Source organism: Tenrec ecaudatus, chromosome 13, assembly GCF_050624435.1.
Source record: "Tenrec ecaudatus isolate mTenEca1 chromosome 13, mTenEca1.hap1, whole genome shotgun sequence".
In the NCBI taxonomy this organism is placed as follows: Eukaryota; Metazoa; Chordata; class Mammalia; order Afrosoricida; family Tenrecidae; genus Tenrec; species Tenrec ecaudatus.
In genome coordinates, this window is record NC_134542.1 from 38191991 (window position 1) to 38211989 (window position 19999).

Consider the following 19999-nt stretch of genomic DNA (forward strand, 5'->3'; position numbering starts at 1 on the left):
TTCTAACAAATGTCTACAGAGGCGCTTCAATCCATCTAGGCTTCTATCCTCGAGCTTATTTACCCATTTACTGAGTCCCTCGGCTAAAAACACTGTTGATTTTTAGCACAACTATCACTGTAATAACACACAAATCAGGCAAACTGACATTTCTAAAGTGGCAAATATTCACCTCATTGGTAATATGGCTTAAGTTTGTTATGTAATGGACATTATAAATTATTGATTTAAAATTTAAAAGCATCAGGATGCTATTCCTATATTTGGAACCAGCTATTCTTTATTATATACTTCTATCTCTAATTCTTCATGTCAAATAAATATTACTGATATGATCAGATTTATTTTGTCAAAATGCAATGTCTATGCTATTAGAGACCTAAAGATTAAAAAAGGGAGAATTTACTGTAAAGATACCCATATGACCTAAGAAATAGATTACTCTGTTTATTAATTACTCTGCTAACTAATTTGCAATTGTGGCAAGCATGGTTTCCTATTTTACTGCTAGAAAATCCTATTTTTAAAATTAATTTTTTTATTGTGAATTAAGTGGAGGCTTACAGAGCAGGTCAGTTTTCCATTAAACAATTCATACACATTTTGTTTCAAGTCATTGATTGCAATCCCTACAACGTAATATCACTTCCTCTCTGTGCTCTAAGTTTCTCTTTCTCCTGCATTCCTAGCCTTTCTGAAATTGGTCCCTGGGTACCATGCTACACTTTTGATCACAAATGGTTGGTTATTCTCACAAGTGCTTATCTTTACAGACCCAACTATTATTTGGCTGAAAATTGGTCACGTGGGTGAGTTCAGTTTCAGATCTGAAGGTGACAAAAGAGATTCTACCAGTCTCTATTCGGCCAGTGATCCTTTAAAGAATTGGGATTCCATTCAACCTTTTCTCCCATGCTCTCCAGGACCATAGGGGCCTGGTGGTGTAGTAGTTAGACACGGGTCTGCTAACCACAGGTCAGCAGTGTGAAACCACCAGGCACTCTGCCAGAGAAAGACCAGCCCTTCTCCTCCCAGAAAGTCACACTTTTGGAAACCCACAGGGGCAGTGCTACACTGTCGCACAGAGTCGCTATGAGTCGGAATTGACTCTGGCAGTGTATTTCCATTTATCCTTCTCATGGGATCCTTTTCAGAGCAATTGAGAGTGGTAGCTGGGTGCCATCGAGTTCTGGTTTTCAGGGTCATGGAGACTGATGTTGATGTGATTATTCATTTACATAGGCCTTTGATTTTTTAAAAGTTTTACTGACATACAATTCACATAGCATACAAATCAACAGTTCGATCATATTAAAATGAGTTGTGCCATCATCACAACCAAGTTTAGAATGTCCTCTTTCTTGTTCTCACTGTTGTGAGCTCTCCATTTCCCGCAACCACGCCTGCCATACCCCTGAAAGTTCTTTATTTTTACCACTTCGCTTTCCTGTGGCCAGGGAGAGACAATAATTGCACCTTAAATAGGCTTTCATGAACTTTAAACATTTTTTAAAAATTGTGAATGAGGTGGGTGTTTCCATTTCAGAGCTCACGAGTTTTTACTCAAAGCAGGATGTAGAACACCATCCTTGCGGACTATGTTATGCCAATTTATCTTGTTGCCTGGCCTAGCCACTCATTCCCTTAAGGTGTTTGGCTCTGTCTAAGAAGCTGTCATAGCTTGCTCCCTCCATGCTCCACCAAATTCATGGACGTATTATCAGCAAAGGTCAAGACACATGTACAAGTGCCCTGTTTAGCTTGTGTGTCCAGCCACGCATTTACTGGCAGGCGACTGCTGTTGCAGGGCTGTGGACACCGCAGTGTCTGCCTTTGTTGGCTTTGACTTCCGTACTCCCAGTGGCTTCTCCTGCCTCTGACATTGTTACTGATTTCCCTTTCACGCAAGTTCATGTCTCTTCCCTCTAGTTAGTGGTTTACCCTCCCATCCCCTTCAGGCCCTGGTAATCATTGAAGAATGTTTCTTTTTGTGGGACCTTTTTTATGATTGCATTTTTATAATAGTGGGATGATCCCATATTTGTCCTTTTGTGACTAACTTATTTCACTCAGGTTCATCTTCCAGGTTCATGCCATGAAGTGTTTCACAGGATGATTTTATTGGATGGATTTTTGAAAAAGAAGCATAGCAGTTTCTTGAAAGTTGTCCCAGGTGAATGGAAATGCCAATCATGCTTCAAAATCATGATGATGTAGATTTTTCAGGATAAGGCAAATCAGACTAAGAAATTTTGATTATAAACTTCATTTTACCTTTTGGTGAGACTGTACATCCTAAAACATAACGATGCAATGACTTAGCCCACAGAATACAATGAAAAGATGCTAAGATCACCCTTGACAATTGGAGCCAACCTGTATTTTATTCCAATTTGAAACATAAAAGATCCATCATTTTACATATTGATTTTTTGAAAACCATAGGATTAAGACACACGGATTGACCAAGGTACAAATGTTGAAGGGTCATCTCTGGGAATCTAAAAGAGATTTTAAAAAAGGAAGAAAGTTGTTAATGAAATATTGCCATAGGAAAAGTTATTATAACTCAGAAGTTAAATTATAGTGTTTTAAAAAGAACATATCAGTGTCTATTTTATTCTTATTAAAGTTATATAATTTTAATATTTTTTTCAGTATTTGAGTTAAACATTTCCTTATCTCCAGAGGGTCTTATATTTGGGATGAGATGCATCTTAGCCAAAAGCCTTGTAATTTCAAAGGTTTAAAACACAATTTCATTTTTGTATCAAATATTCATTTAGGGAAGCCAAAATGGTTCAACATTTAACTAAGGAAAACTTCTTTTCTTGGGGGGGTGGTGGTGGTGTTGATTTATTTTATTTTTCTAATAGTTTCATTGGCACTTTATCCACATATAATGTAATTCAATAGTTCAGTCATATGAAGAAGAATTGTAAAATCTTGACCGCAATCAATTTTAGAACATTTTCTTCTTCCTTGTACCCACATTATTTGTGTAATTATTTTTTCAATGTCAGCAAAAATACACACAACAAAACATTCTTCAATTCTACAACTTCGACATGTATCTGAGTAATTCAGTGCCATTGATTTTACTCTTCGTATTGTACAACTATTATTGTTGTCCCGCTCCAAATTGTTCCACCACCATTAAAATGAACTCAAAGTCCTCTTAGCAAAACTCTTTGAAACTTTATTCAATTAAAGTGTGACTCACAAGCCATCCAAGATGTATTGACTTTATTGTTATTAGATACAAAGCAGTAAACTATTATTTTATGTGATAAATACTTTCCCACACTATTGACTAGGCAGATTTCCAGTGAATATAATTTGCTTATTGAGGAACATAAAAGTGAGTAGGCAGATTTCCAGTGAATATAATTTGCTTATTGAGGAACTTAAAATATCACGCCAATTGCATTGTGATAAAGGATATAGGTAACTTACCATTTCCTCTTGGCATTAGGCCATTAAATAAGATGATTAACACTGACTCTGGTTAAGCATGTTTTTCTTTGTGACTTAAAACAATGAAACCCTCACTCAATGACACCCTCACAGCCACACCCCCATTCATTACCTTCAAGTCAATTCTGACTCAAAGTGACAGTCAGTCACTCACTCACTTTTCAGTTGCTTTGAAAGATACAGGAAGTGAAAGGTAGAGGTAAAACATGAATGTTCCCGGAAAAACCCTCTCTGCTCTGTAATTTCTTCATGGCTATGAAATCAATACCAAGAACCCCAAAATGTCCCTGTCAGTGACACTTATAACAAGAACCTCATTTACCATGTCTGTAAACTGATCCGCACAGTTCATCCGAATCACCTCAGGAGTTACTGGGCTATTCAGGGTGAAGGTCTTGGTCAGCCCCTTGGCTTTGCGCGCGGCACTCACGGCATCATTTATGGCGAACAGCACAGAGCTTCCCATGAACATCCCAGCCTCACCCAAGCCCTGGGAGAAAGGAGAAAGCACAGTTCTTTTAGGCCTTGTGTAAACACACACACACACACACACACACACTCTCTCTCTCTCTCTCTCTCTCTCTCTCTCTCTCTCTCTTCTGGCTTTTTAGCCTTCAGAGGGGAGTGAGTCTGAATTGACAGAATCACATCCCCCTCATGTCCAGTTGGATGTGGGGCCCTCTCTACAGAAGCTCATGGAGAATGCACCAGGGCTTCAGGACAGTCGGGAAGTGGAAAACTCCTTCCCTACACCCAGGTAAAATCCTAAAGGCCAAAGCCCTCAGTGCCCTCAGCAATACTACCACACGGGCTCTAGACCATTTGGGTTTAACTCAAAACCCAATCAAAACAACCATCATCATTGTAGTTGTAAAACACAGGGCTGCTTCCTCCAGACAGGGTGTTTATTAAAATTTCCTTCCGTGTTGGCTTCCTTGGGCCATGTTGAATGTGTTTGTATTAACAGTGTGGAGGCATTGTGTTTTAGAATTTGACTAAGACGTTTTTGTACTGACTTTTCTAACCTTTTCTTTCAAGGCCTTCAATCTGTGAAGGGCCCCAAGCAGATCAAGGCTTTCTCAGGATTTCACTTTTGAAAGCCTAGTTTATTCTGAGGCAGATTGGGAGAGAGTGGTGGTGCCTTGAGGCAATGAAGAGATAGTTCTGCAGTCTTTGTTATGAATTGAACTGTGCTCCCTCCAAAGACAGACTGAAGTTCTAGCGCTTGTCTTGTGACTATGACTTTGTTTGGATCCAGGGCTCCTTTATTTATGTCAATGAGACCATATTGGAGCGTGGTGGGTCCTAAATCTAATTTCTTCTGAGTGGTGTGATTTAAAAAGAGAAGAGGCATGGAGAGCCACAGACAGAGGGAAGACCCCATATAAGAATGACAACAAATGTCAAGAAATGCTCAAGCTACAGAAACTGAGAGATATGAATCTTCCCCTAGAGTTTGTGGGAGAGAAGGAGAGGGAGAGGGAGAGGGAGAAAGAGAAATTCATTGATTGGGAACTTTTAGCTTTCAAAACAATGAGAAAATAAAAAAATATATATTCTTCAAAGCCACCTATCAGTGCTCCTTAGAGGCAAGGATAGTTGGGCTTTGTCTCACGTACTTTGGACATGTCGTCAGGAGAGACCAGTCCCTGGAGGAGGACGTCGTGCTTGGCAGAGAGGAGGGGCAGTAAAAGAGAGGAAGGCCCTCAAGGAGATGGACGGACACGGTGGCTGCGACAGTGACCTCAGCACAAGGGACAATTGTGAGGATGCTGTACGATGGATCGTGCTTGTTCTGTTGTACACAGGGTCCCTGTGGGCTGGCACAGATTCGATGGCACCGAACAACAAGCCACATCTGTGGTATTTCTGTTACGGTGGCACTGGGAAGCTGGGAGCTGAGGAGAAGAGGAGGGGAGCAGGCTGCTAGGGGGGTGGCTAGACCCACAGAGGAAGGATTGTTTCTTTACAGACACCCCCCCCCGAAGAGTCTGCTGCACAAGTAGAGACAGAAGTCACTCAGACAGGAAGTCTCACCTTCCTCCCCTACCTTGACCCACTCTGAAGAAAGCCCCCCAAAACCTAAGGTTAATGTTGCCCACCTGTCTGGCTAGATGTAGCCTCAAAATAAAACCTAAATCCTGGAACCAGTATTTTTGCATAGGTGTGTACGAGAACTCTTGACGTAGGTCTTTTGAGGCCCCGTGGAACTCACCAGCTCCTGGGAGCATGAGGTCCATACCTTAGGTGTGGCATCCGTGTGGACTATTAACTCAGAGCAAATAACAGCAAGAAGCTCACTTGAAAGCAGGCTGGACTTTGGGGAAAGGGTGGAAAGGATAGTATGAGCAAGAAGATGCGCCGGGAAGGCCGGAAGGTGCAGGAAACAGCGATGGAATGTGCCTCCTTCCGTTTGCTCTCAGGAGGCCCTCAGTCTCATTTACCAAGAGGTTTTACTCCCGGTCCACCCTGCCTGCTTGGCTTATATCTGTCTTGTGACCTCCCTGAAGAGGGAAGATGTATATTTTCCAACATCACGGAAGGTCATTCGGCTGGGAGATTTCTTTTCTTCTGTCCTTCTCCCTTGGGAAGTTGTTTTTGGAAGGATAAACAAGTTTGGCAGATGAGTTCCTTAATTTTGAAAGAGGAAGTCTGGAGTTCTTACCTTGGATGAGTAGATGGCTATGGGGTTTCGGGAGCGCACCAACGTGACGTAGATCTCTTCTGGAATCTCAGTGACTGTAGGGATTTTGTAGTCGTCTGGACCCCGAGAATAAAGCACTCCTTCTGGGGAGTACTTCAGTTCTTCTATGGTATACAACCCCATGCCTTGGATAAATGCTCCCTCAACCTGCAGCCACAAGAGTCACATCATTTTGGTTGGATACATGTTCCAGCAGGAATGGAAACAGAGCTCTGACCATAGGAAGGTCTTCTGGAGGCCCCTGGATGGGTATCTGCCATCCTCCTGGCTTCCCCCTCGCCCTTTCCCCCTGCCAGCCCTCCCATGCTCCAGATGCTCCCCACTCACCAAAACACCAAACCAAACCAACCAACCAACAAACCACACCCAGCTCATTAGCATCGAGTGGTGACTGTGTGTTACAGGGTAGACGCGAGCTCCACTCTAGTGGTCACTGTGTGTTACAGGGTAGACATGAGCTCTACTCTGCCATTGCCCAGGCTGTCACCTTGAGGGATGTGAGTCACCAGGCTCTGGATGGGTTCAAACGGTCAGCTTTTCAGCAGGCGGTCAAGCATAAACTGTTGGCACCACTCAGGAACGCCTTGCAAGTTCCTGGAGATTTTCCAAATCCACTAGATTCTTTCTCCCATCTGAGCTTTCATCAATACGACTTGTGATTCTCTCCGCCCCTCTCCACCCCACCTTGTCCACTTGGCAAACTCCTCCCTGTCTCCCAGTGCCAGGTGAGGAGCGACTTCCCTGGAGTCTCCTGGAGTCTACTCTCCCTCCACCCAGGCCCCTGTAGGGACTGCTTCCCCCAGACTTGGAGAGCTGTGGTGCAGCGTGGCTCTCAATGGGTCGCACAAGTTCAGCAGTGTGAAAGCATGCGCTGCTCTGCTGGAGAACGATGGGCTTTCTACAGTCAGTCTCAGAAACCTACAGGGGCCAGCAATCACATTTTTAATGCACAGTACAGTTCTCCCTTGGAGGGAGTTAGAGAACGACATTTTGGGGGAAACTGAGGGTTGAATGGAAAGGCTGCTGGTTTAAATCTACCCAGAGATGCCACAGAAGAGAGGCCTGGCACTCTACTTCTGAAAAACCGGCCACTGAAACCTTCACGGAGCACAGTGTTATTCTGACATGCAGAGAGTTGCCATGAGACAGCCTGGCAGATATTGGTAACAGTAAAGTTTACGTTGGCTGGAACTGTTGGCAGATGAAAGGGTTTTGGTGCCAAGCTACTCCACCTCTCCAGATCCTTGATCCTCAAGTGCCAGCTGCAGCCCCACGGCTTTCACTGCCCCCTTGGCAGCTGCTCAGCAAGTCTGGGCTGATGTTGGCCACACCAAGGAACAAATGTAGGAAGAAACCCAGACAAGACCCACTGCTCATATGGGCAGAGTTAATTTTATTTACTTGTGAGATAAAGAATAATAATTAAATTCAGTAAGAGGGCAAGCATTTAGTTTAAGCAGCCATATTCTCTTTCCATTCCTCTAAAAGGTGCAGTGGTTCAAACTCAACATATATGTGAATTCTAACGGCCCTTTGGAGTCCCAAGGTGGTGTGAACTGTTAACACACTTGGCTGCTAATGTAAGTGTTCCATGGAAGAAAGGCTTGGCGATCTACTTTTGTAAAATCAATCGACATTGGGCTTCTACTCAAGTACTCCTTCAATGCAAGAACACTTTATTCTAATTACCTGGAATTCTCTGATCTCACCTTCCGAACATGATTGCTGAAGACATTGTAGGTGCACAAGCAAATGTGGTGAAGAAAGCTGATGGTACCTGGCTATTAAAAGATATAGCACCTGGGGTCTTAAAGGCTTGAAGTTAAATAAGCAGCCATCTAGCTGAGAAGCAACAAAGCCCACATGGAAGAAGCACACCAGCCTGTGTGATCATGAGGTGTCAACAGGTTCAGGTATCAGACATCAGAAGACCCCAAACTGATTCAAACAAGTGGGGTAGGAATGGAGATCCAAAGCCCATCTGTAGAAAATTGGACATCCCCTTACTACAGGGTCACAAGGAAGGGACAAGTCAGCCAGGGTGCAGTATAGCACTGATGAAACACATAACATTGCTCTAGTTCTTTAATGCTTTCTCTCCCCAACTATCATGACCTCAGTTCTATCTTACAAATAAGGTTAGACAGAGCCTGTACTCTGGTACAGATAAGAGCTCTCAACACACAGAATCCAGGACAGATAAACCCCTCAGGACCAATAATGGGAGTGGCAATACCATGAGGGGAAAGTTGGGGTGCGGGGAGAAAGGCGGAACCAATCACAATGATCAACATATAATCCCTTCACCCCCCCACCAGGGGGACAAACAACAGAAATGTGGGTGAAAGGAGACAGCGGATGGTGTAAATATGAAAACAATAATAATTTATAATTGACCAGGGATTCACGAGGGTGGGAGAGTAAAAAGAGAAGCTGATATCAAGGGTTCAAAATGTTTTGAGAATGATGATGGCAACATACGTACAAATGTGCTTGATACAATGGATGTATGGATTGTTATAAGAGATGTAAGAGCCCCCAATAAAATGATTTATTAAAAAAAAATCAGTCATTGAAATCCTTACAAAATACCATTCTTCTCTGACACACGTTTTTCGATTTGACAGCTAATTTTAATTTTTAAATAAATCACTTTATTGGGGGCTCTTACAGCATTTATAACAGTCCATGCATCAATTGTATCAAGCACATTTGTACATGTTGCCAGGATCATTTTCAAAACATTCTCTTTCTACTTGAGCCCTTGACATCCCCTCCTCTTTATTTCCTCACTCCCCCCTCCCCACCAACTGATTTTTAAATGTGACTTTATTAGGATGTATCTCTAAAATATTTCCTAATTCTGAACACATGGAAAATTTGAATATTGAGTGTAAGGGTTCTTTAGTCAATATCGTATCTTCTCCACATAGAAAGCGAGGGAGAGAGACTGCTGGAAGAAAATCCGTGGAAAAGTTGAGAAGGGCTGTCTTTGCATGACAGACACACATGTGTGAACTGACCTGCTGAATAATTCCCTGCGCTTGATGGACTTTAATGTCCAGAAAGAATGGCTGCTAAGTGGAATTGACCAACTGCCCCTGGCAGCATGGCTCTGGAATCACCCACCTGTCCAATGTCAAGGGCGGGGTTGATGCTGAAAGCAGCGTCCATGAAGATGTCAGTCCTCCGCAGCTGTACCCAGAGAAAGTAAGAGACAACGACGGTTAGTTACTTAAAATAACTTTGTCACGAGCGTGGCAGTTCTTCTCCCACACTTCTTCCATCAAACGGGTTATGACAAACGGCAGAGAACAGACATTTAAAGTTTCTGTTTAGGGCACGAAGATGGGCACCAGAAATGCTGCTCGTTACCTTATGAGCTCCTGTCAGGCAGTCGATTTCCACCTCGGAGCAGGTTGCTCCATAGACGTAATATGGGAATGCATGGCCCTCCTCCTTCTCCCAGTCCATATTTGTCTGGTAGCCTCTGAGAAGGAAAATCAGGAGGTAAAAGAAAAGCTGCAGTCCTCATGAGGGAATCCGATCACCCCTCTTCGCCCCAGGTCCTGGAGATGGACAGAGAAGCCAGGCTGCCCGCCACATGGTGGCTTTGGGCAGCATCCACACCCAGGGGCCGGAGACCCTGCCACTCTTCCTCCCTCCCTCTTCTGCCAGGGGGCGTTTGATCGCGATTTTGAGAGAAGCACACAGACACAGAAAACACTTCATTGCTCTGACCCCTACCCTCCAGAGCTCGGGTTCGAGACAGTCAGAGTGTGTGGGTGCTTAGGGTGCTACCCCCGCGAGTAAAGACTGTCCCAGGGAACCTCTGCCTTGCCTCTCAGTGCCCCGCCCGTCTCAGAACTCCTTTCCTGCCCCCAAGAGCTCACGCTGGCTCAATCAATCAGTGCTCTCCCTGTACCGCATGTTACATATTTTAGGTGTCACCCTTTTGAGTCAAGTGTGATTTAAGTCAAAGAGAAAATGCCCTTTACTTGAAATATCCGGTCGCTGAGAGGCTGATGGATTCTTTGAAGGCTTGCTCAATCTGGAAAAGATGAAGGGTTACAAAGCAATGCACATTTGAGGAAAGTAATGAAAAGTGCCTTTTCTCCTTTGCACCAAGCTCTGCACCCATATCCAAGGGCAAATCTACCTGCGTCAAAGTCCTAAGTCAGGCTTTTCAAAAGAGGGGCTGTTGAGGCAGCTGCAAATTGTGTTCAGAGACCCTCTTTTTTTTGTGCGGGAGAGTGTTCATACTATGAACTTCATTAACTGTCACCCCTTTCGATCTTTGACGTTTTGGGGGGGTGTGCTATGGTATATTTATGTACTTATGAACATAGGGGTGTGTGTGTGGTACCTCTGCCCTGCTTTGTTCTCTAAGCATTTGAGTAGCTAGCTTACTTTACGACGATGTCAGTTTCCCCGCTGAAGCAAAAAAAAAAAAAAAGCACATAGGTATAGGGAATAATAATAATAAATATAAGGGCAATTGTAACAGTAACTTAATATCAATACTAATCATAGTGCAGGAGGAGGCCTGGCTGCACAAAGGGTAAAGGGCTTGTCTGCAAACCTGCAGATCAGTTGTTTGAATCCACAAGCAACTCTTTGAGAGAAAGACATGGCAGTTGGCTTCTATAAAGATTCACAGCTTTGGAAGACCTACGGGCAGTTCTAGGCTGTCCTACAGGGTTGCTCTGAGTCGGAATCAGCTCAACGGCAGTGGGTAGTGAAGACTCATAGAGCAAAAATCCTGAATTGATGCTGTACAGGTTCATGGCAATGCTAGGTACAGCCACGCAGAACGGTACTTCATGGGGTTTATTCCTGTGGCTGATTTTTTGCATTAGATCAACAAGCCTTTCTTCTAAGGTGTCACTGAGTGAACTTGAACCTGTAAGCTTTTGCTGAGCAGCCAAGTGTGTTAATCATTTGTACCACCCAGGAATTCCAACCGTCAGATAATCCACCCCAGATAATAGGAGATTGAATAAGGAAGACTGAAGAAGAATTAACGCCTTTGAATTTGATGCTGACAAGGAATGTTGAAAGTATTATGGACTGCCAAAAGAACTAACAATGTACTTTTTGGAAGAAGTCCAGCTAGAATGGTCCTTAGAAGCAAGGATGGTGGGACTTTGCCTCATGGACTTTGGACATGTATTAGGAGAGACCAGTCACTGGAAAACCACATCATGTTTGGCAGAGGGGAGCAAAAGAGAGGAAGACCCTTGACAAGCTGGACTGACACAATGGCTGCAACAATGGGCTCAAGCATAAGAGCAATTATGAGGATGCACAGGACTGGGCAGTGTGGTTCTGTTGTACGTACATAGGGGCACTCCGAGTTGGAACGAACTTGATGGCACCTAACAACAACAACAACATTGTTTCCATTGTACAGATGAGGAAACCAAGCCCTGAAGCCCCGAACCTCAGAGGTAGTAGCAATAGGGGGCAACTCCAGGGGCATTTTACTCCAGGGTTGCTGCCATTATCGTAGTCTGTGAGAAATTAGGTTCCAGAATCAAGTCAAGTTCCCGTGAACGCGCACCTCTCTCTTATTCTATAGGATGTGTAGAAGGGAATGTTAATAAATGCCTTGTTTCTAGAATCAACATCACCTAGCACTAGGACCACCAACATAGGGGACTCCTGTCTGTCTGGGTGTATTTGCTTTTCCTGGCAGAAATGATTCAGAGAACACTCACCCAGTCTTCCCATTTCCCCTTAGGGTTTTTCCTGATGATGGGCTGAAGACGGGCCATCAGAATTTGGCAGGCATTCTAAAAAATAAGTGTTTGCAATGACATCAGAAAGAAAGACATGGCATTAAATATTTAAATCTATGGAAATGAAATGGGCTTCATATCAATTTTATGAATCTATTTCCTACTTCTCTAGGTTGGATGACTAGCATGTGGAAACATATTGAAGGGAAAGAACACACACACCTCCAGCAGTGTTTACTTAAAATTATTTTTATTATGTTATTTAAATATATACTAACATAAAGCTAGATAGAGTCTCCTTAGAGTTATAACTCTCTTTGTCGACAAAAAACAAAGTGACAAAGCATATGGACCAATCTATACACGCAGAATTCAAAATAAAATTAATTTAATTGATGATGTTTGCCTGAAGCCAAACAGCAGTTGGAAATGTGATGATTGGCACAGAGTTCAGCATTCCTATTACTTTCCAGCTTGTGGATCATCTCCCATCATTCTCATCTAACCTGCTATGAGGTCTTCATTTTCACTTAATTACTGGCCACCATCTGCCTCATACACAGATAAAAATCCATCATGGATGTGTGAAGTCTATCCCTGCTTTGTTCTCATCTTGTCACAAAGTACCATTCTTGGTCTCAAATGTGGATAGAGATCTTGTGGTCATTGCCTCTTATAAAGTGTCCATTATTTATAATAAGCATTCAATAAATTGTGCTTATTTTCATTTAAGAAAAGGAAATTAAAATAGAAAATAATTGTGGTTACACAAATGGAAGAATGTCACATGCTCCTAGATAGGAAGATTAAACATAGTGAAATGTCCATATTACCAAAAACACTTTATAAATTCCTTTCTTATATGACCTCATTTATATAAAAAAGGCAGAGGGACTAAAATTTATTGGTGGTTCACAGGGAGGAGGGAGGAGGGGGGGGACGGTAATGGAAGTTTCACATTGATTAAAGTACAGTTCCACAGAAAATTATTTTAAGTGCTGCCAATAAGTTGTACACCTGCACGAAGCGGAATTGCCCAAAGCGGTGTGACAGGTTTATTAAGTTGCTGGGGCTGCTTTGTACAATTGAGCTCCTCACGGGATTTGGTTCCTTGATTCAGAGTTTTAGGGTCATGGTTTCAGGAAGCATCCCATGGACTGACCTAAGAACATATTGAAGGCTGTGTTCTTCCTCCGAGTTGGTGGCACGGTAGCTGGCTGGGATCTTAGAAGTGTGCTGAGGGGACCAGTCCTGCCACGTGACGTCAAAGACAGAGTCGAATGACGCCTGGCCCGGCTTCAAAGAAGCTGGACGGTGGGAGTTGGCTGCCCAAACCTGCTCTCGACATGTATTTGGACTTGTTTGATTGGCCTTGCCATAATTATTTGGAGTGCTTTTGTGCAAGATTCTAAAAAAGTTTATCATCCTCTTCCCACGGGTTTTCCCTTTCTTTATCTTGGTTACCGCATAGGGGGCAGAATACGGCATCCCCTCCAGGAAATAACCCAAAGAGAAATAGAGTTCCTGGCCCTGATTTACCTTATACGAGGGCTTACATTGAAAATGGCATAAGAATAGTTAACAAAGAAGGTGTACAAGTTCCTTTTAGTAGTTTAAGTTTTATGGAACGGTTAGCAAGAAGAGGGCCTCCGTGGTGTTTGAAGTCCACTGAAGCTAAGCTACCTATTGTGAGGCAACTTGAAGTCCACTGAAGCTATGCTACCTATTGTGAGGCAACTCATACCTTGGTACAGAAAGACTTTTGGGAGTTTAATTTATGGGAACTTAGTGGAAGAGTAAGAACAAGAAATGAAAGCCCTAGAGGAACAGCCTAAGAAAGAACAGAAAGAACAGCCAAAGCCTGTCAAGTAATGTTTGATAATGAAATGTATTAATGCTTTATTGATTTCATAGTTAGAACAATGCGCCCTAGTTGGATGAAGTGTGCTCAGTTATTGTTAGAAGGTTTATGTCTATCACCCTTGTATGAGAAAGTTTTAGTTTCCAGATGTACTAATTTTTAACCAAGAATCATGATGTGCTTGATGTAACTTGTTACGGTCTTGTGGCCTGAGAATTTCCTAATGTATGATCTCAGGCCATAAGCTTTAAGCCAAGAAAAAGAATATATAAGTTGAAGCTTTGCATGAATAAAATTGGAACAGTCACCACAACCTTTGAGTTGTGTGATTTCTGTCTCCCACTCGCTCACGCCGTGACCCATCTAGTGGGGGACCCGAACCCGCTGCGGCTGGACCGCGGCAGTGTGCAAGTAGCCATCCAAGGCACAAGAATTCATTTAGATGTACCAGGAGCAACAGAGGAAGGAGTAGGGTCAAACATGGGAGCAGGCTGCCTGCCTCCACCACCAACTGCCTCCCAGGTTCTGAGAAGAAATGGATGGTACCCTGCTTCCGTTATCGAGCGCTTTGTTCAAAGCATCTGAAGAAGAATCTTCATCAAAAGGGAGAAATTGTAGGACAGAATTTTATCATTTCATAGGCTCCGGACATTCCAGAGTCATAAAAGCTGGAGCAATCCATGACACTACCACCCTGAGATTGTTTTTACATCTTAAAGACTATGTATGACCTGAAGTCTCCTGGGATCCGCACAATAAGGTAACTGTTAAGGAAGGTCTGCTTGAGCAGTGTACTCTTTTTCAGGAAAGCTCCCAGAATATCACCCCGGTCACTGCATGGACATGGGGGAACTGTTGAGCTGGGTTATGTTTTGCTGTGTCTTTTCTCAGCAGTAAAACATGTAATTTTAAAACAATGGGTATTTCTGGAGTAGAGTAGGGTGTGGGGACTGGGTGGGGAGGTGATGGAAATGATGAAGATGTGGCAGGAGAATGCGATCAGGTTCTTTAAAGCTAGGTGTACAGATCGGCAGGGAGCAGAGAAGACCAGGCCCCCTCGGAAATGCATCGGCATGTTAAAAATAAAGAGTGGGACTTGCTGTTAAGGACCAAGGAAGGGCGAGTTTGGCCTCATCTCCTGTGAACCCTGGTATTGCCTGGGGGCCTCTCTGTGGTGTTGGATAGAATGATTGGCAGCCCCCTAGGGCTGAGGAAGGCCCACCCTCCACACTGCCCCCCAGGTCAGGATTAGGGGTACTGGCGGGCGGGGCAGCAACTTGGCTCCAGGCCTGTTTTCCATCACGTTGGTTTGAATGGGCTTTGACTTGTTATAAACACATAGGAAATCTAAGAAGTTCTCTTCCCTTCTCCCTAGCCCCAACTCTGAAGCATGAAGTGAGACCTCCAGGAGTGGCTGGGTACAGGGGCCACACAGGCTGTCCTGAGTGTGCTGAGGAAAAGAGTGGATTACGTATGTATCCTAGCATTTTTGATGAACGATCAGAAAACGCCCAGTGCCCATGGAATGCCTGCAGAAAAAGTGTCTGGAACAGGCGAACGTTCCTCACTGGTTTTCCGAGGCTGAAGTGCGCAGTCCCAACACATCACAGGGCTAGGACTATGCCCGAACCTACCATTTGCCTACTGAACTCCTCTTGAGGCCAGGCTTTCCCCAGAACACACGTCTCTGACTACAAGAGACAAATAGGTGCATCAGCTGCTCTTTGGAGGTGGAGGAGGTGGAGGTGGTGGCGGTGGTGCTAGGTGCCGTAGAGTTAATTTCCGCCCACAGCGGCCTTGGGCACAGCAGAAGTGAACACTGCCCGGTGTTGCGCCTTCTTCACAATTGTTCCCGAGCTTGAGCCCACGGGGCAGCCACGCTTCCTTGAGGGCCTTCCTCTTCTTCACTGGCCTTCCATTTACCTCACATGATGGGGTCCTTCTCCAGGGACCGGTCTCTCCTGGTAACATGTGCCAACGATGTAAGACAAAGTCTCGCATCCCTGTATCCAAGGAGAGTACGCTGCTCATTCTTTTTCCAACACAGATCGATTTGTCCTGTTAGCGGCGCATGGGGCTTTCCGTAGTCTGCAGCAGCACAAACCAATGCAGCGATTCTTCTTCAGTCTTCCTTGGTCAATGTTCAACAATCATATCCTTATGAGGCGATGGAAAATACCATGGCTTGGGTCAGGCACACCTGAGCCCTCAAGGTAACATCCTGGCTCTTCAATATTTTAGAGAGGTCTTGAGCTCTTGACTGCTGCTTCCATGAGCCTTGAGTGTGAATCCAAGAAAAACACAGTCCTTGGCAACTTCAACCTTTCCCCCATTGATCACGATGTTATCTGTTGGTCCAGTTGTGAGGATTTGGGTCTTTACCTTGAGTTGTAACCTATCCCGAAGGCTGCAATCCTTGATCTTCATCAGCAAGTGCTTCACGTCCGTCTCACTTTCAGCCAGCAAGGCTGTGTCATCTGCACATCACAGGTTGTTAATAAGCCTTCCGCCAGTCCTACTATGGGTATTCTACTATGAGCATACAAGAACATTTCCTTCCCCCCAAAAACTGGGACAAGGACAAACACAGCCAATGCTCGTGCTTTGTTGTCATCTGCGGTTGAGCTGGACCCTGGTATGATGCTACCCATCCTACCCCCCATGTTTCTAGGCTTTGATCTTAACCCAAACCCAAGCCAAACTCACTGCCTTGGAGTCGATGCTGACTCACAAGGACCCTGTAGGATGGAGTGGAACTGCCCTCACCCCTGTGGGTTCCCAAGACTTTACAGCTTTATGAGGGATAGAAAGGCCTCATCTTTTTCCCACAGAGCAACTAGTGGTTTAGAACTGCTGATCTTGTAGTTAACCCACCAGGCCACCAGAACTCCTTGTAGGAGGAACTGTAGGAAACCGCCATCTCGGCCCTTTCTCTCAAGGAACTGCTGGGTGGCTTCAAACCCCAAGCCTTCAGTGAACAAGCCCAAACCAGACTCATTGCCATTGACCATTGAGTCAACTTCAACTCTCAGTGACTTCAGCTCCCAGCTTCCAGGACTGTAAACCTTTACAGGGCCTGATATCTTTCTCCTGCGACAGGCTGCTGCCCGAGAATCACCAGACCCTAGCCCACTGCACACATATTGCTTAGACTGCGTGGATTCCTATCACTCCTTGTGGCTGGCTCTTGCTAGAACATTCCCCCACCCTTGCCTCCAGGAGGCAAGTGGTCCCCCAGGGACACCACAGGGGACAATCCCTGGAGCAGAGGCCCAGCCTGGCATGTCTGATGAAAGTCTGTGAGTTTACCTCCTGAGTTCTGGCCACGCAGCACCCCCCATCCCAAGTGTGACCCCCACCCTGGAGTCTAGTCTGCCTTGGGGATGCCTTTGCTGTTTGCTGAGGGCTGCACACACACACACACACACACACACACACACACACACCCAGAATAGATTGCTGTGTCTGATGGGTGCCAACCCTCTAGGGGTTCCTTGACACCCACGCTTGGACGGTTGGGAGGAAATCTTAAGGAATGTCTGACCTAGTTTCGGCTTGCATACTCACTTAGGCTCAAGACGCAGCTGCTGGCTTGAATCTTTCTCAGTGCAGGTGGAGGGCCCCGGGCTCTCTCGTGGGTGCCGAAGCCCCCACTCCTGCCCATCGCTGGCACTTTGCACCTGGGCCCAGCCTCCCCTCTCTTGGAGCACATGGAAGCATTGGAGGCAAACCTGGTCCATTCACATGGAAGCACCTCACTGAAGGAAACACACACACACCAGACTATTGAGCGCTGAAGCTCTTACGCTGGTGTCTTTAGGAAAAGGTGACACTTCGGAATTTGCCATTTCCCTTGACAAATGGCATGGCAGCATTTTTGTTGTTGCAACAGAGCCTGTCTTAGCGTCTGCTTCTTTAGCTGCTCTTCTAAATGGAATGAGGCCAGTCCCCCATCTCTCCTTTCCAAGCACCTTCACCCTTTGATCTCCCGGACGGCCATGATCTTAGCAGCCAGGTCCACGCAGAGAGGACACTTTATAAATTCAATGCCATTCCAATCCAAATCCCAACATAATTCTTCAAAGAAATGGAAAAACTAATGATGAACTTTATGTGGGAAAGAAAAGAAACCCAGGATAAACAAAACACTATTAAGAAACAAAAACAAAGTAGAAGGCTTTTCACATGAAGGCTTTAAAATCTGCTATATAGGTATGGTACTCAAAATCGCTTTGGCACAATAGCACTGGTACAGTAATAGACATCAAGACCAACGGATTAGAACTGAGAACCCAGCAAGCGGCCATCTAGCAGGTAAGCAATAAAGCCTACATGGAAGAAGCACACCAGCCTGTGTGATTATGAGATGTCAACTGGAACAGGTATTAGGTATCAGAAGACCCAAAACAAACAATCATATTGATGCGAATGGGGGGGGGGTTGGAGTAGAGACCCAAAGCCCATCTGTAGACAACTGGACATTCCCTCACAGAAGGGTCACAAGGAAGAGGCATGCCAGCCAGGCTGCAGTATAGCACTGATGAAACACACAACATTCCTCTAGTTCTTTAATGCTTCTCCCCCACCACCACTATCATGAGCCCAGTTCTACCTTACAAGTCTGGCTAGACCAGAGTATTTACATGGGTAAAAATAAGGAATCCAGGACAGATAACCCCCTCAGCAACAATAACGGGAGTAGCGATATCATGATGGTAGGGGGAAGGTGGAGGGAGAAGGGGGAGGAAGGGAAGAAGGAGGAACCAACTGCAATGATCGATATATAACCCCCCCGGGGGGGGGGCAACAGAAACATGGGTGAAGGGAGATAGCAGATGGTGTAAGATATGCAAATAATAACTTATAATTAATCAAGAGTTCACGAGAGTGGGGGGTGGGAGAAAAAAGAGGAGCAGATACCACCATTTCTTTTCAAGTGGAAAGAAAATGATGATGGCAGCATATGTATAAGTGTGCGTGATACAATTAGTGTATGGATTACTGTAAACCCCCCAATAAAATTACTTACTAATAAAAAACTGAGAACCCAGAAATACAACTAAGGACCTACAGACCCCTGATTTTTAATAAGTGACTAAAAAACATTAAGAGGGGAATAAATGATGCTGGAAAAATTGGCTCTCTACTTTAAGAGAATGAAACGAGATGATGCATAACTCACACCAGGTACAAAAATGAATTCAAGATGAATTAAACACCTAAAAATTAGCCCTAGAACCATAAAGATCATCAGTGAAAAATTAGGCATAAACTTAGGAGTCCTAATAGAAGGCATCAATATAACACTGAACATATTGTAGAGTATCCACGCCATAGAAGGCAAAATACAAAACCTTCTAGAACCATGACATTTTTGCACATCAAAAGACTTCATCAGAAGAGTTAAAGGAGAACCCACAGATTAGGGAAAAATATTTAACAATGACATATCAGTTAAAGGAATCATTTCAAAAGCCTATAGAAAACTGCAACATTCTAAGAAGAAAATACAAATAACCTAATTAAAACATAGGCCTACTCCATGAATAGGAAATTACTAAAGATGACATCCAGTGACCAACAAGCATTTGAAGAAATTCTCAAATCCACTACCCATAAGTGAAACACAAATTAAAACAATAATGAGGTACCATCTCAAACCAACAAACATTCTTAACTAAAAACAAAGTGGGGGAGGGGAGGTTAGAGAAGACTTGGAGAAATTGAAATGCTAATATATTGCTGGTGGGATTGTAGAATTGTAATATCACCGTGAAAAACAACATGGTGTCTCTTTAACAAATACGAATACCTTATGATCTTGCAATCTCTCTACTTGGTATGTACCCTAAAGATTTAAAGAAGAAAGCACTAACAGACACATGCACATCTGTGTTTATTGCAGCAATTTCTATGATAGCAGAAAGGTGGCACAAATCCAAACTTCTGACTATAGAGAAATGGTGTATTCATACAGTGCATTATTATGCATCCTTAACAAACAATGATGTTTCTGTCAAACCCCTTAAGACATGAACAAAATTAGAGAACATTGTTTAGAAAAGTTAGTCAATCTTATAAAGAAAAATATTTTATGACACTATCATTATAAATGAAAATAAATAAAAGGAAAGATGGTTTTCACACCCAAAGATAAGGCTTTAAAGACTATGAGGCATCCAGGGTTGGTGGAGGGGAATGTGGGAGAGAGGGAAG

At 44.0% G+C, this 19999-nt stretch overlaps 1 protein-coding gene across 1 annotated transcript in view; it reads right to left on the reverse strand.

Annotated features, from left to right (window-relative positions):
* Nucleotides 1-2447: 2447 nt before the first annotated feature.
* The window catches only part of LOC142423922 (aldehyde oxidase 4-like), a 91435-nt gene continuing 73883 nt past the window's right edge, over nucleotides 2448-19999 (reverse strand). Inside the window, exons 29-35 of the mRNA XM_075529070.1 lie at nucleotides 11902-11976; nucleotides 10180-10232; nucleotides 9557-9671; nucleotides 9311-9376; nucleotides 6143-6328; nucleotides 3800-3967; nucleotides 2448-2501 (exon numbers count right to left, since the gene is read on the reverse strand). Coding sequence (XP_075385185.1) covers nucleotides 2448-2501; nucleotides 3800-3967; nucleotides 6143-6328; nucleotides 9311-9376; nucleotides 9557-9671; nucleotides 10180-10232; nucleotides 11902-11976 — 717 coding nt within the window. The remainder of the gene's footprint in view (nucleotides 2502-3799; nucleotides 3968-6142; nucleotides 6329-9310; nucleotides 9377-9556; nucleotides 9672-10179; nucleotides 10233-11901; nucleotides 11977-19999) is intronic.